General features: G+C 43.1%; 1 protein-coding gene and 1 long non-coding RNA gene across 3 annotated transcripts in view; one reads left to right on the forward strand and one right to left on the reverse strand.

Annotated features, from left to right (window-relative positions):
• Positions 1 to 6,598: 6,598 nt before the first annotated feature.
• On the reverse strand, positions 6,599 to 10,206 carry LOC147060427 (uncharacterized). The gene is made up of 3 exons (XR_015065489.1): positions 10,101 to 10,206; positions 6,989 to 7,101; positions 6,599 to 6,804 (listed from the first exon to the last, which is right to left on the reverse strand). It is a non-coding gene; the product is annotated as an uncharacterized LOC147060427 (long non-coding RNA).
• glra1 (glycine receptor, alpha 1) overlaps positions 8,499 to 17,066 on the forward strand; it is a 32,190-nt gene continuing 23,622 nt past the window's right edge. For both annotated transcript variants that reach the window (XM_085905798.1, XM_085905799.1), the window contains exons 1-2: positions 8,499 to 9,223; positions 15,986 to 16,110. In XM_085905798.1, coding sequence (XP_085761924.1) covers positions 9,153 to 9,223; positions 15,986 to 16,110 — 196 coding nt within the window. In that variant the 5' untranslated portion in view covers positions 8,499 to 9,152. The remainder of the gene's footprint in view (positions 9,224 to 15,985; positions 16,111 to 17,066) is intronic.

Consider the following 17,066-nt stretch of genomic DNA (forward strand, 5'->3'; position numbering starts at 1 on the left):
AAAGTCTGCCATTATGGTTTGAAACGGCCACTTAGGGGTGACTTTCCAGGAATCCTTCTTCATAAGTCCACTCTTGAAGCACAGTTCACTCGTATCACATCGTCCATCTTTCACGAGAGTGTCCTTCACCTTGTAAGCTGCGATTTACATCTGGCGAGCGGACACGTCTCGGCAGTGGACTTGACGTCTTCACAAGCTGGGATGTTTCCGGTCTTGACGCCCGACTGGTCTCGGTGACCTCGCGTCACAATGTTTTACATCCGACGCCGCTGCGGCGCCTTTGCGCTGCGCACACACCTGAGCCGCCACTTTGTCCACGAACGCCTCAGACGTGTCGTTCCATACGCTCGTTGCTATTTGGAGCGTGTATGAGGGTCAAAGCCGCGCCTCCCCCCCACCACTGCCATATTTGCCGCCTTCCCTGCAGAGTGCAAGGTTCCGTCTTGACGTCTTTCTGGATGTTGGATGAGGCGTCTATGCGCCATATGGACGCAGAGGGCTGTTTGGACAAATGTTCCAGCGGCGAAGCAGCCTTTTCTGGAATGCACAAAGAAGATAGACAGTCTATATATATTAATAGAGAAAGATTTGAGATTTTCTTGTAATTATTTCTGGTATTGAATGAATACAACAAAAGACAGACTATACTTTCATGCATGAATTTGATGGATGGAATATTCTGTGAAATAAATTCAAAAGAAATGCACAGGGAAACACTTTTTGCATATAAAATAAGAAAACCAAACATTTGTGCAATTTTGTGATAGGTTTTTGGAATTATTGTCTTGGTGGAATGAATTCAAATGTAATAATCTTTAGTGATGGATAATTCTGTATTCCAAAGCAAATGCAATCGATCTCGAAATGCTTTTATGTATTGTGCAAAATGAACTCCAAATATACACAATTATCAACTGGTTTGAGGTAAACGTTTGATTTTTACATTGTTTTACAAATTTAGTTTTGCAAGCTTGATTCTTGTTGAACGCGCGTCAAGTGATTTAACAGCGCTTCGTTTTGATTGGTTGAAAGCTAGCCAACATGGATACCAAGAAATTTTGCAACCTAAAAGAGCTAAAAGTTGTTTTGCATCACACTTAAGTTGAGCAATCTTCTCATTTGATTCCTAATTATTTTCACCCTTGAAAATGAATCAACAAACGTGTCTGATTACAAAGCGTTTTGGGATTGATTGTGATTGTAATAAATGACGACTGGTAGGCCAAGTGGCATGCTACGGGGGACCCTTTTGAAAAGATGTCCCCACTGTCATCAATTATTGGACAAAATGTTAACGCTCATAGAATAATAGAAGGTGTCAGGCGGGGCTTTGACAAATTGTTCCGCGATGCTTTGCTGTAATTTAAAGGTGCTCTCTTGACTTGATGGCAGTAGGGATGGATTTAATTAATTCAGACGAAATGAGCGTGTGTGTGTGTGTGTGTGTGTGTGTGTGTGTGTGTGTGTGTGTGTGTGTGTGTGTGTGTGTGTGTAAAATAATAAAGAGTACAATGAGTAAAAATGGTGATGATGCTAGCAGACAGGTGCAGAACTCCCATTGCAGCAGCCCCTCTTCACTTTTTAAGCCATGTCATGAATATGAGTCAACGTGACTAAATATGCACTGAAGCCCCATTTATTGTAGGGGATTCATTCCAGGTCCATTCTTCGTGGTAGGTGAAACATATATATATATATCTATAATATATTGAAATATATATATATATATATATATATATATATATATATATATATATATAATATATATATATATATAGATGTATATATTTTGTTAATTGCAGGTCCAATTATGTTTCAGAAGCAGTCCAATTGTTCTATTTTTGACATGTCCTCCTTTTTGGGTTTCACGGTCGCCGGCAGAAGACAACGTCTGTCATCTTTGGCCCGTGGGGCAAGTTGACCTTTGCCCCGCACAGTGTGCGCTGGCATGTCAACCGGCGCGGCTCTCGTACGACGTGACTCATGTGAGAGGACGAAGCGTAACATCGTTTAAAGCCTCGTCTTCCTCGTCCTCGTGTCTGACATGACGGCGGCGTTGTCGTGACGACGGCAAGACGGGAGAGCTTTTCCTGTATTCGGCGAGCGCCGGGCCCCCGGGCGGCGCGTCCACGTCTAATGAGTCCAACTCATCCGGCTCGTCCGTCATCCGCCATCAGCGTCAGGGCCGGCCGGCGCACGCAGCTTTCCTTACCTTCAGCACACACGAGTGGAAGTGACGCTCCTCCTCCTCGCAGCAGCATATGGCCGCCAGTGGCGGGCCCAGTCCGCTTTACGCGAGTCGACAGCCGCAATTACGTAACGCCTCTCCTCCGTGAGCCCCGTCGTCTTTCGCATCCTCCTCATGTGTTGTTTCGCTCCACAGCCAACGTGCGCACATCTCGGTCTTTGCACGCCAGGCAAGGTGAGGACGCATCGAAATGGACGTCGCTGATATAGAAGTGAGACGGCGTCTTAAAACTAAAAACTTTCAGGATGGTTTGCCGGCTACAGTCCGCTATCCCCAAAAGGCCCAAATGAGCTTTCACTTCCTGTTGCCTCTGTCCATGACATGATGAGACACAATAGGGGACACAATGGCACAACATTTTACCGAATGCTAAATTATGAAGTGCCATTGGAGACTTTATGGGACACTGGGGTTAGGGATACTATGGTTTCAAACAAGGGTTCGAGTTTTAAACTAGTTAGGGCTAGGGTTTCAAAGTAGGATTTACAACTAGGGTTAGTGTTTCAAAGTAGGGTTTACAACTAGGGTTGGGGTTTCAAAGTAGGGTTTACAACTAGGGTTGGGGTTTCAAATTAGGGTGACATACGTACTAGGTTTAGGGTTTCAAAGTAGGGTTTGAAACTAGGTTTAGGGTTTCAAAGTAGAGCTTAGAGTTTCAAAGTGTGGTTTGAAACTAGGGTGAGGGTGTCAAACTAGGATTTCAAACTAGGGTTAGGGTTTCAAACCAGCGTTTCAAACTAGGGTTAGGGTTTCAAAGTGTGGTTTGAAACTAGGGTGAGGGTGTCAAACTAGGATTTCAAACTAGGGTTAGGGTTGTAACCCTGAGATGCACAAGGTCATCAATTCTTTTTGGGTGAGATTTTTCCATTTTTTTTCCTGTAGTTCTCTCGCTTTCCTCTCTATCTTTCCATGTTTGTGCATTATATTGTCAGTGATAAAAGCGCTCCCATGCATCTTTTGGTGCGACAGTAGTGCTTAGCCCTTGTGCAGGCCTTGATCGATTGATTGAAAGCTCTACATTGTGGATTTGAACTGTTAGGTAGTTCATCTAGTGCGTGTGTGATGTTTTAAAAGCAGATGCTGAAGTGGTTAAAAAACAAAAAGACTTTTTTCTGGGGTTTAAAGTGTAGCTTGATGAGCACGCACGCACAGGCTGCACGAGGCGCTAGTTCAACACAACAAAGAATAACATGAATATGTATGTGTATGCTACGTCAAGTAAATATTTGCAATTAGCCCGCTGCGCTACATTAGCGGCAGCACGTTAACTCATGCGTATCGCCATCTTTTATGTATGAGACCAAAGCAGCGTTAAAAGTTGCTCGTCGGGCCAAAACCGGAACATCTCGCTGCAAATATTCATGGAAAAATAAGCGCAATAAATACGTCTCCCATCAAGTGTGAAGTCAAATACTCAAAAGGAGCTTTTGTGTTGTTGTTTGATATTCTTTGGTAGGAGTGCATGCGGATGAAAAAAAGAGAAAGTGCATCTCCGGCCGGCGCCGCTGCATCTGTTGGCGCTGCCCGCGGGAGCACAGCTGGGCTTTCGGCCTTGGCGGGACAATGCAGACGGGCGCGGGACCACCAATCGCTTCTGCTTTCATAAGCCGCACGTGGAGGACGGGCACTCGTGTTGTGCGCCAGTACGGATGATTGCCGACACCATGATGCGTTTCCTCACAACTATCACGACAGCTTTATTGATTCCTTGCATGTTAGCAGTCTCACAAAAATCACTTTAGAAATGTGCAACTCAAGCTGCCAAAATTCATTGACAGCTATTTTAAAAATCGACTAATCGTTAAGTTATTTTTACCTTCCAAATCCTCTAATGTCAGCTACGCATACATTCATTATGTAGTCAAGTTCGGTGAGTACAACGTCTCTCTTGAGTGTTATTCGTTATTTAGTTATTCTCATCACTATATCAAATAAACATTGGTAAATTGGGAAATAATTGAGCTCGATGCGCAACAATGACTTGATGACTCAACCGTTACCAAATTGATCGGCAACTATTTGGAAAAGTGATCGTTTCGAGGCCTTGTCCAAATCTATGGAATTTCTGCTACTTAGCAGTCAGTAATCGTTTACAACCACAGGGCTGTCATACCAGCCCATTGTGATGCTAGCCCATGCCTGGACAGTTGTGATTGAAAACATAGCAGGCACCAGAAAGGCAGTTTTTCATTGAGAAATTATTTGCATGCTAATGAAAAAAATTCAAATTGAAATGTTCAATATATTGCAAGAGCACTACAAAATGGCCACCTCACTATATGCCACTACTGTATCATGTAATTCCCAACACAAGCTATGACATCCATGTGCTAGCATCTTTCCAGCTTCCCATTTTAGTTTAGTTTTTTTTCCTTTTTGGCTTCGTGTATGTCGTTTGCGCTTGCGAGCAGGTTAGCATGCGAGCCCCGGGCGGCTAGTGCAGCCGCTCTGACAAGGTCAAAGTTCCTTTCACATTCTTCTGTCATTTTGCGCTTATTTCCTTTTCCTTTCCCGGGGCCGACCTTCACTGCAGCAACCACGTTGTTTCCAAACAACAAGACAAAAAAAACAACAACAAAAAATACAAATCCATTTCTCTTCCTCTAGTCTTGCATGAATTCCTGAGCAGCCAGGCTGCAATTTCATGTCAGGTTTAGCATTTTATGATAATAGATTGGCCTTACTTCCAAATGAAGTCAGGTCAATGAATGTGCTGCTTTTTTTCCTTTCTTCCTCTTTTGGCTGGCCGGGGGGAAATGACAGTACAACAGTAACAGTACTTCTTTATCGGAAATTGAGTAACTTGACCAACAGTCTCTGCTCCGTTTTGTGGAGTAATATTAGCATAAAAGCAAACTGTTGGCTATGCTAGTTGGCTAGTTCGCTAGTTTGCGAGTTATCGGTCTCGGTAGCACATTTGTCCAATTTCTGAAGACACGCTTAGTCTCGTAGCCGCTTGCAATGTTCATTTTATGATGTTATAGGAATTAATTTATTAGAATGTGCATATGCCTCTTTTAACAACTAACAACTCGGGCTAAGTTTAGCAACTCTATGACATACAAAGATTGTCTTGCATTCCACATTTATCACTTCCTTTGTACTCATTTTGTATTAGATTAGGTTATGGATTTTACCCGTGGCATCCCAAGACATTTCATAAAAAAGAACAAAAAGGACAAATAGCTGATTTTTTTTTTTTTTGTAAATAAGAGAAATAGTTCTCCGAATTTAATCAATAAAGCCAGTAAATGGCCCGCCCCCGCAATGTGTATCTAAGCTATTAAAATGGAATTTATGTTCCCTTACATGTTGATGGATTTTGTAAGCAAGAAAGATGGTCAGACAAACATCGACCCTTTTCCACTTCATTTTTATGCAGTTGTTTTTTTTAAACCTGTAGGTATACGCCGCAAAAACATATTTTTTATTTTCTCTCTCTAGCTCCGACAGAGGATGCATTATAACGGCCAGTGTTTTATTCATGAGCGCCATCATTGTACGGCTAGAGGTCGTCTCCGTCCTGCACCGCTACGTTCCAACTAATTACCTGCGTGTGTGTGTGTGTGCATTCTTGTGCGTGTGTGCGCTAATAGTTTTCCTTTAGCTACATTCAAGCGAGTTGTTATCTGGGATTAAAAGCTCTCTCTCAAGCATAGAATTGATGACCTTGGAACCTGCCAGTGTTTGACCTTGACGCCTTACCCGTGTCGGCGTAATGAGTCGGGCTCTCGTGGACCCAATTCGGCTAGGCATTGATTTCTCGTCTTATTGGGTAGCTTTGATTGCCACCCCCTCCAACATTGTTCATTGGTTGATTTTGAAATATTGGATCTTGATCACGAGGCCCTCGTCCTTTTCAATCTCTCATTTAACAATTTAATCAAGTCGTCTACATGTTGAGTTGGCATTCACACGGACGGAAAGGTCACACAAGATACTTTCTGTTGGTCGACCTGAAAATGACATCACAGTCACTCAGGACTTAGGTAATGACAGGTACCTGCGTTCTGAGTTTGGTCATGTGATGTTTGCAAGCTGAGCTGTCATTGGCTGTCACATGAGCCTTGAGCAACCGTGATGTCGTTTTCAGTTGAAGCGAGGTGGAAAAAAAACGTTTTCTGCTTAGTTCATGATTAGACTAATGGGGCCGCATAGAAATTATTATCCATCTGTCCGTTCTTTGAAAAGCTTTTGGATGACTTTTATAAAATATCTTTTAATTTTCATCCCTTTATTCACCAACAGTTTCAAATCGCAGAAAATGCACAAACTGGTGATAATTCATCTCTGGTTTTGTTCATAATGATTGATTGACAGAAATCCTTGTCGAGAGGCTGGAAATTCCAAATACGATTTTTAAGTGTAACAAAATTCTAAGTCAAAATTTGATAATCAATTGGTTGCTAATTAATTGATGAATTTTGTTCCCCCTCTATTCCTAACTTACCGATTCTGTTCTGCTTTGCTGATTGTTTTTTCAGTGCTCCTTGTGGGCTTTCATTCCCAAATGAAGAGTCTGCTGCGTCATGACATCAAACTCAAAAAGTGTGTTGCTGTGGTGGATGCGCACACACACACACACACACACACACACACACACACACACACACACACACACACACACACACACACACACACACACACACACACATACACACACACACACACACACACACGATGTAGTAAAGGTCAGATTTCATTTTTACAGCTTGAAGAAAATGAAAAGCGACAAAGCACCTTTTGCCCAATTGACTGCAAAGCCTCCTTTTCTCTTTGTTCTACTTAGTGTAGGTGAGTTGAGCCCTCCAGCGCTGTCACTTTGACGCCAAAAACCTCCTCTTTCATGCATGCTGTGGAAATGAGGACGGTGAAAATGGCGTAGCGTAAAAATCCCGAAGATTCATTAGTGGGGCTAAATGAAGAAAGGAATCACGTCTCCGTGTCACAGCCATTACATCTTTGCTTTTTGGAGGACGCAGGTTAGCAATTTTCGCAGTCCTCCAGTTATTTTTATTTCGGAAAACTACTTGATCAACATGTTTGCGGATTATTAAATTCAACAATAGAATAACAGATTGTTAAAATGTTTTTAGTCGCAGTTCTACTTTGAAGGACGAATTTTGAAGCATGTTCTTGGAGCTCTTTGTTGTCTTTTCAACCTGCTGGTCCGCGTGTGGCCCCGCCCCCTGGATGCCTTCCTGACCTACTTGCGAACGGATCACCACTCTCACCTTGATGCCCTCTGGCCTTTCATCCTTCTCAATAGGAAGATAAAAAAAAAATGTGGTGTGGTTGTCCAAACGTAATGGTTCTTTCAACCTTCACCCCAGCTGCATCAACGTTGATTTCATGAGCGCCACTTTTCAGCTGCATCAAATGTCCTTTTAAAAACCCTGATTTCGGATGACTCGAGCCCCAATAAGAACTGTGGCTTGCTCAGTTGATTTCACTTTGTCTTAAGTACTCATCGAGTTAGAATCGAGCGATTAAGGCCCTGTAATGCTTTACAGATGTAACATTTAACCGGGTTTGTCAATAACTAATCAATCTTCAAATTAATTTTCATATTAAAAAATAACTGTATAAATCATTTAACTGATTTACTGTACTTGTAACTATTCATCCGTTCATCCATTTTCTGAACTGCTTAACCTCAGAAGGGTCGCGGGCATGCTGGAGCCTATACCAGGTGACTTTGGGCAGTAGGCGAGGGGACATCCTGAACCAGCCAATTAATTGCAAGACAGAATTTCCAATACGTAGTGATAAAATATATAATTCATTATGAAACCATGCAAATAATTGCTTTGTTTTTTTTGGGGAAGTTTCATAAAACTGAGGCTCACCTTAAAACTCAGTGCTCAGTGGCGCTTGCGACCAAACCCGAGTGAGTTAAATACCAAATTTATTTATTTAATTTAATGCTATAGATTGAAAGAAGTTTGGAAAAAAATCATTGAGTATTGTACTGTATTATATGATCATGACGTCAACTTATTATAACGTCTCATGAATATGAGCGCGGCGTTGCCTCCAAAATCGCTGTGCAGTTTGAGTGACGTTTGTATCGGCCAATCAGCAGTGAGGATCTTCCACCAGCGGGCCAACAGTGGTGCTGGTAGGCGTGTCTTAAACGGGGCGGGACTGGCGCTCAGTTTGCTAAATGACTGCAGCACGAGCATCACACGCGGCCGTGGCGTCCCTCCTGACGTGACTTGTGACGTGAACGGCGCGGCGCTTTCTTCCTTCCTTCCACTCAACTTGCTCTCGTTGGCAGCGCTGTGGACGGCACGAGCGGCAGCGGCGGCTCGAGCAACGGCGGACGCGCACGGAGCGGCAGACGCGGCGCGCATGGGAGCGTCCGCCGGTGCGTCAACACACCATGGCTGACGACCGCGCGGGCCGCTGACGTGCACGGCACCGAGGACCGGCGGCATCCTCGTCCTCACCGTGGGGTTGCCACTCTGACACTTGGATTAACACTTTGCGAGACTCCACTCCCCGGCACCCCCGTGAAGGAATATGGCTCATTTTCCCGCCAGCTGTCAGGATCTGTAAGCAGGTGGAATTCCTCTTCCTCATCCTCATCCTCCTCTTCCTCCCATCCCACTCTGGAGCCCCAACACGGACGCCCCCTTACTGCCTCGCCCACCCCGCCCCGCACCCCCTTTTTCCCGGAGAGGACACAGGTGTGATCGCATGGCCGCCGTGGTCTGACGGACCCTTCTCGCCCCCCCCTACCCCCGTTCTCCCCGATTCCCAAGTCACCTTGGAGGTCCTCGATCCCACACCTGAGCCACTCCACCTCACTCTTCTTCCTGAAGGTGAGATTCTGGCTGGCAGAGTGTGACCGCCCCCCCACCCCCCTTTTCCCCCCGCCCCTCTCCCCCCCCAAAACAAAATGAGACTGTCCAAAATGTGTCGGCTCAACGCGCTCAGCATCTACTTGTGGGAGACACTCGTCTTCTTCAGGTAAGGACAACCGGCGCGCTCACAAAATCAGTGCAAATGGGAATGTTTGTCCCTTTTTTTGGGGGGGGGGGGGATGGGAGGGGGCGGCAGCCATTGGGTGCAGGAGTGCGGCCCAGAGCTAGGGACAGTCATGTTCAGGTGGATGATGCCTTGACCGATGGGAAGTCACGCTTGGGCATGACTGGAATGATTTTGCACATCGTTGTAGCAGCACAGTACAAAAGTGGTTAGCTGGTCTGCTTTGCACGCTCAAGGTTCTGGGTTCCAATCTTGCTTCATTAAACACAATGCAACTGATTTGTGGGTGTGATTGTCTGGCAACCAGTCTGTTATTTGGCTCTTTTATGTGTGACTGCTTTGTCAACCGGCGACCATTCAAGTATTCATTCAAGTGCACTGACGTTGACTTGCGACCAGTTCATCACCTATGTCCAGGATTCTTCATTGAATGGCGACCAATCTGTTGTTTGTCTACACGTGCGCTGACATTAGATGATGACCAGTCAATGTGCGACTCACGACCAGTCTGATGTTTTTCAATAAATACCATGGCACAATGTGATGAGCATTCTTTTTTTTTTTCTGATGCATTGTATTGTAACATTATAATTTTAATTTACGTATGGTCTGACATTGATTGATGATTTTTGGTCCTATATTTGCCTTGACATTGTCTTGCAACCAGTCCAGGATGTTCCTCGCCTCACCTTGTCTCAATCCTGGTCATTTTTGTGGCTCTATTTTGAGTCCAAATCCCACTTGTATAAGCTCTGGTGTTATTACTCATCCGAGTTCTGGTTTAGATCATAGTTCTGGTCGCGGTTTTTGTCTATTTTCTTTTTTCGCTCACATTCTTCTCAGAGACACATTTCCTCACCCCACTGGTTGAGTCATTGTCCTCGTGCCCGTCATCCACTGCGCCATTGGATGCCGCGGCCGTTTTGGATTGTAGAACCGAGGAGGACAGGATGGCTTGCTTCTGAAAGAAGGGCAAGAAATTTCATCAGCCTCAATGCTATGGGTGGGAAATTCTGCCATTTTATTAATTAGAATTTATGATTTGAAAAGAATAATCACTTTCCTACAAACTTTTTACATCTAAAATGTGCTCCAAATTTTTATTTTTTTTTATTTTTGAAATTCCCCTAATATTTAATTGTGACCCAGCAGGTCAACAGAATAAAAGTATAATTTCAACAATTGATTTGATTTTATTGTTGCACAAAGAGGGGGAAATGCTTTTCAATTAAATATTATAAATATTGAAAAAACACATAAAACAATCACAAAACCATTTGAGAAAATGTATCCCCTATGATTGAAAAAACAAAAAATTAAATAAAATAGCAATTTCTCAGCTTTTTTTTTTTTTTTTTAAATCACCCTCAGCCTGCCACAAGAACTCAAATTACAATTTGTGCTTCTTGACTTTCCCTAACAACATAAGGTGTAAATGGAGAGGGTAAGCTTCACTGATTTACGGTTTGTGCATTCCTGCACTGTCAATTTGAAATCATGTCCTGTTTTTGAACAAAGGTGATGGAAACAAAGACATTTTTTCTTGTTTGACCGATTCAGGGATTAATGGACAAAATAATCCCCAGATGAATCCATTTTTATAAATAATGTTCCAAAAGTTCAGTGAGTGACTTGACTGGCCACAAAATGCCAAAACAGCAAAAAAAACTTTCTAATGAGCTTGTAGCTGCCAAAGCTTTAAATGTCAAACCTTTTTGTGTACGTCAAGAAATACACTTTTGTGTAGAAGGGCCACATTTGGTTTTGAAAGGTGACATTGAGTGCCAAACATAGGCCATGTAGAGACAAACTTTTTTAGGTCTCCATCCAAGCATATTGCTGACAAGTCAATTTTAGGACATGCAAAAAACTGGTCATCAAGTGTCATCGATCGAAAACAGAAAACATTGTCTTCTTGTGGCCCCAGTAATCGACATGTGATGGGCTATATTTCCCTCTCCGACTGATTGGCTGACCGCGAAAGGGGAGAGGCTCGAGTCTAATCACCATGCCGAGTCGTTAGACTGGGACCAATCAAATCGGCTTGATTGTTATGCGCTCTTATTGAATCTCATGATGGAATGTAAATGCACATTTTTATTGTATGCAAATGTTGTGAGGGGCCTGCCGGCTCCTTCCTGCTTTATTGCGCCGCATGAAAATGATTAATATTGCTTGAATCCTCAACAGCACACACACACACACACACACACACACACACACACACACACACACACACACACACACACACACACACACACACACACACACACACTACATTCAGCCGCAGTAAAATTCCATAACTGTATTCTTCATATCACGATTTTATTTCCAGCTTCAAGCAATTCAAAATAAATCCAACGTGAAGATATCCATATTTTGATTCAACAACAATTTGGTTTGCCAGTTAACAGCCAGGCAATTATCAAAGAAAGTCTCCAGTTATTTACGACGCACCTTGTGCATTTGAAACTACTACAATAAGACCCCGCTAGCTGAATGCTAAAAGAAATTAGTGTCTGTGTTGCAATGCTTTACATAAATGTCTCCATCACAAGTTGCTAAATGATATACATACCAGTACTTGCCGTCATATATTCTTTATCATCCGCATAGTGTTACTAACATTAGTGCTGTACTGATGAGCTGAAATAGTAGCTGAAACATTATTATGAATCCCACCAGCATTCTAGGCAGAATGTAATATGATCGGCAGATACAAAGAGACAAGGCCTGCTTAGAAATTTAGTGGTATTTAAAAAATATCATTAAAAGGTGCTATTTCTTTTTGTCATCCCAAAACAACTTGCAACCTTTTTTTGAAGAGCATTTTCAATGAGTTCAATGAGAAAAGAGGATTTGAGACACAAGCGTTTTGAAGTCACCACTACCGTATCAACTGTATTTTCTTGATGACTCCATTTTTCCTTCCACATCTCTCGACTAATTCAAATCACTTCAAGTGTCACATTGTAGAGTCAACCGATTCAGTTGCTGGACATCTCTTTAGCATTTGCACACAATTTCTCTTGTGTTCCGCTTCTTGTTCTTCCCCAGGCAGCCTCTTAACAGTTTCATTGTTTCGAGTATTGACGCACTGGCGCGATACCTGACGTCGCCCCCGCCCGGCGTCTGGCTGCCGCAGAGGACCTTGGCATTCCGAGTGCGGCGTTTAGTTAATGAAGCGCTGTCGGGATATCGCCACCTCAGCTCCTCGGGCTTGAATGCCGTTTAATTGATACCATCGCCCATTGCCCCCCCCCCCCCCCCCCACCCCCACCAGACCTACACCCCCCCCCCCCCCCCCCACACACACACACACACACACATCAGTACACATTGATCGTTCCATGGATGGCGGACCTGATGAATGCCTCTTTAATGCCCCTCCCCACTGCCCCACCAATCTTTCCCACCTCATTTGTTGATGTAGCAAGAACTCACCAAGACTTTCAGACTTTTCTTGGCACTTATTTTTGGAGTTTGCCTATTTACAGTTGTAAATACAGTATTTACAGGATTTACACCTTTTTTTTTTTTTTTTTTTTACCGCAGGCTACATCATAGTCGTGAAAAGACTAAAAAGGTGGAATTTCTGAATAATAAAAAAAAACATTTCTTTTCACGGGCCACCTAAGATGATATGGGGGCTCATATCCGGTAACTCAAAAGTGGCCCAGCACTCAAATGAGTCGGACACACTGTCAACTCGCGTGGATGGACTGGAGTTGAGCAAATTCTCCCATTTGCTTGCACCTCCGAGAGGTTTTGCCACTGAGCTCCGCCGGAGGCGCAAACATGTTGATCAGTGTCGGCTGATTGATTGCTGATCGATGGATGCTTTCATCATTAGCTCGCTCGCTAGCTTGATCGGAACTAAAAGTGCAGTGCCTGACCTTTTCGCACGGATCTAAGCATTCGATAAAAAAGTAGCGCGGGATACCTGATGTAGATGTGTGTGTGTGTGTGTGTGTGTGTGTGTGTGTGTGTGTGTTTGTGTGTGTGTGTGTGCGTGCCTGTGTGTTCATTGTATTTGATGAGATGTTCTTGTTTCTCAAATTGTGTGTTTTGTAATTCTCCGTGCTTGATTGTGCCGCATTGGTGCAAACTGAAGTGGCCCTTGGGGCCAGTAAAGAGCTTCTTCTTCAGGATTGCACTCGTTTAAAAGAAATGTTTTGTTCTCTTCCTGTGTTGAGACGCTATTGATGAGACTAACGTTACGTCGTTGCACCCGCTTGCAATGGATGAATGAATCATTTTATGAGCAAATATTAATTTGAATATTATAAATTCATCCTCTGTAGAGGGTGAAATAACACCCACCCATATTGATGTGAAGTGTTTTTGAGCCTGAAGCGTTATCATTTGCTAAGAATTGTTAGCCAGGTGTGTTGAGTGTATTTAGGGTGATTCTTCAGTTCTGAGTGATTTTTTTTTTTTTCTTTTAGTGGTGTAGTGAGTTCAGAGTGATTATCCAGTGGTGTATTCAAGGCTGTTTTAAGATCTCGGGGTGTAGTGTGTTTACAGTGATTATCCAGTAGTGTGCAGTGGTGATTATCCAAATTGACGTTCCTTCAGTTTGGTATGTGTTAAGACTGATTGTTCTGTTTGCAGGATGACAACAGTGATTCTCTAGTGGTTTGGTTTGTATTAATTGGGATTATTCAGGGAAGTGTTAAGAGTGATTATTCAGTGATATGGATGATAAGGTGTTGTGGTACTATGTTTTAAGAGGGTGTAGTTAATACTGTTAAGATTAACTCTGGTATAGTGTGTGTGTGTGTTTTCTTTTTTAAATCTGATTATCTTATGATGTGGAAAGTATGTAGAGCTATGGATGTAGTGGTAAGCTGGTGACACTTGTGTGATCGCTGTCAGGCAATGATCAAGCGTGAGACACTTAATTTCTTGGACGTACGGCCGCCGTGGTTCGATAGATGGTAGGCGACAAAACAAATCAAAACATGCGCTGGATAAGAGTTGGAGAAGAACACTCTGTCAGCAAAATCCTAAATAGACTTCCGGTGTAGGAGCATCATTGTGTGAGTCTTTTTAGCGATTGCTAAAATGAGTTTTGAATAGAGGGATGGAATATTTTTTTAAATGACTTGTATTGAAAAAAAAAAAGTCAGTTTTATCAGTTACTCAAATAACAATTGCATTTCTGATAAAACGCTGTAAATAAAATTACCCTGGTTCTGGTGTGTACATGTTTGAATGTCATGTGGGACCAGCGTGATGAGCAAGTGTCTCTGAGGGACGAGGGGGGTTGTTTGGCAAGATGAGGCCAATTAGGAGTTGAGGTCTTCAGAGGAACATAATGAGCAACACTTAGCGCTAATGATTTCAGGCCGGCCTTAGCGCAGGCCTCCCACTTGCCACTCGCCGCTTGCACATTACACACACACATACACACACCGAGTTTCTTCTCGTTGCCATTGATCCGGAATAATCACAGCAAGCGGAACTTTGATCATAAGAGCGAGAGAACAGGAAGCGATTGCAAGGGCTTCGAAGCAACCGAGGTCTGCTTTCATTCCGGCGCCGTGTTCACCGTCCGTTTCATGGCGTTTGCAACCAAATGAAATAAAAACATTTAACTTGGTGTTTATTAGTTTTCCCACTAAATCTGTTTTTTTTTTTTTTGCAGCAGTTTAGAAAGATGGAGTCTTATCAAGTGGTTCTTGTTTTTGGACAGTTCATAAATGAGCCATAATGAGTTTATCCTAGCTCCATATCAATTTCATCAATAAATACATTCTTGCTCTTCATCCACAAATCTTTGGTTTTATCTATTTGAATGGACAAGACATTTTTCTGCACTGCGCATTTCTGAAAGCCACTAAATAGGAAATAATTCTCGATCATATTAGCTTTATCATAAATATAGTGGGGCCAGCACATTATTGTCATTGTGACTTACTGGGCAGCAACGAGTGCAGTTGCACTGGTCCAAGCAAGCTGAAGGAGTTGTTTCAGTGTCTTATTTCAAGCGAGCGATGATGTAATCAGCAGCGCCGCCCAGTTAGGCCTTCACGGGTCAGTCCCGACCTCTCTGGATTTATTTAGTGTCCCGCCTTGGCCGGCGTCTGTGACATCATCCAGCGCTTTGCTCCATCTCTGGAACGCTGGCGGCAAGCACAAGTGACAAGCCAGAAAGTTCTCCGTAGACAGAGTTGTAACGAATTACAGTCCAACCCTGCATCCTCACGGTTTAGCGTCCGGATGTTTGAGGATGTCAAGTATTTATAATAACTTCCCCGTTTTTTTGTGGAAATCTTGTATTAAGTGTTGATCAGAAATAATTGTTTTGGATCTGCCTTTTTTTTAAATTATTATTGCTCTTAATTGACTGCAAGTTATCCAGTTGAGCTCAGTGCTGCCACCCGACCTGTTGTGGCATTGCATGGTACTACACTGAAAGTGCGCTGTGCGAAATCTGGTGCTGCCAGTAGAATATACAGACCATACTACTGCAAAAAAAAAAAGGATTGAGGTGGGGTGGTGGCACAAACACTGAACTGGGTTATTAAGTCAACGTTTCTTCTTGTTCCAACAACTTTGACATTGAATGTGAACGAGTCCTATTTTAATTAATTGCTGATGCTTGTTATGTCCCAGGAGCCAATTAGACAGCTTTTAATTATTGTTATTTGCAAGCTCTAGTGTGCACAAGCGCACACACTCACGCACACACATTAATTTATTTATTAATTCATTTGAATTGTCTTTTGTGTCTGGCAGCCTGGCAGCATCCAAGGAAGCGGCCGCCCGGAAAGCCGCATCGCCGATGCCACCATCCGAATTCCTAGACAAGCTGATGGGCAAAGTGTCGGGTTACGACGCCAGGATCAGACCCAACTTTAAAGGTAGGAGCGGTCCGCCCAGAAGAAGCCTTTAGGTGATCCCGCTGTCAGTTGTCACTGCATTTGGTGGAAGCGTCGGAAGACTAAAAGCACACTTTGGACAGTTTCGCAAAAGTAGTCGCCACAAAAGGTTTGTATTTGTGACTTTGGATGTGTTCGTAATCGCTCCCTGATTGCTAGTCAGGGTTTCAGTGCAAGTTTTCTTTTGTCAACTAAGTAGTTGGCAAGATTAAGTTCTTAAAATGCCCGAAAAATTCCTTTGTAGCAATTCGAGAGTCGAGGGTGAGTAAATGACAGTCATTCATCATTCCCAATGTTTTTTGTAGACTTTTTATCGACTACTGTATAGAAAACAATTGATCAAGTGAGTTGGGAATGAATGGTTGATTCCGAACACAGCCATTAAGTTGAGACTGAACCATTTAAGTCTGCAGAGGTGTCATCGCCATTTTAAATTGACAAATGTGAAGCTTTGGTGCTGCACTACAAAGAAGAGCCACAAAGGACACATGGTACAGGTTGCCGGACTCCCGCTAGCTCAGACAACACCCATATAATGTTCTCAGTCTTGAAGTTGAGGCTCCATAACATGGTTTCACGTGTCTTTCCAGATAATGTGGCCCCGCCAGATTCAGACAGATTCACACTTACTGTTATTCCACTTCAACTCAACTTCGCTTAGCCAGTTGTTCCACCTTAAGTCAAGTTCCCAGAGATTACATCACAAGTCAAAGTCCTGTATGATTTTATCCCACTTTAAAGGACTTTCCCAGATTATTTCATTCCACATTAAATCAGGGTCCAAGATAATGTCTTTCTACCTTAATCCTAAATGGTTTTATTCCACCTAATTCAGCTCCTAGATCATGTTGTTCCACTTGACGGGAAGGTTCCAGATCATGTCGTTCCACTTTAAATCATCACATCAGATATGAGCCGTTCATGAGCTAACAGGAGCT

Source organism: Syngnathus leptorhynchus, chromosome 2 (genome assembly GCF_054491065.1).
Source record: "Syngnathus leptorhynchus isolate UIUO chromosome 2, UIUO_Slep, whole genome shotgun sequence".
Lineage (NCBI taxonomy): Eukaryota > Metazoa > Chordata > Actinopteri > Syngnathiformes > Syngnathidae > Syngnathus > Syngnathus leptorhynchus.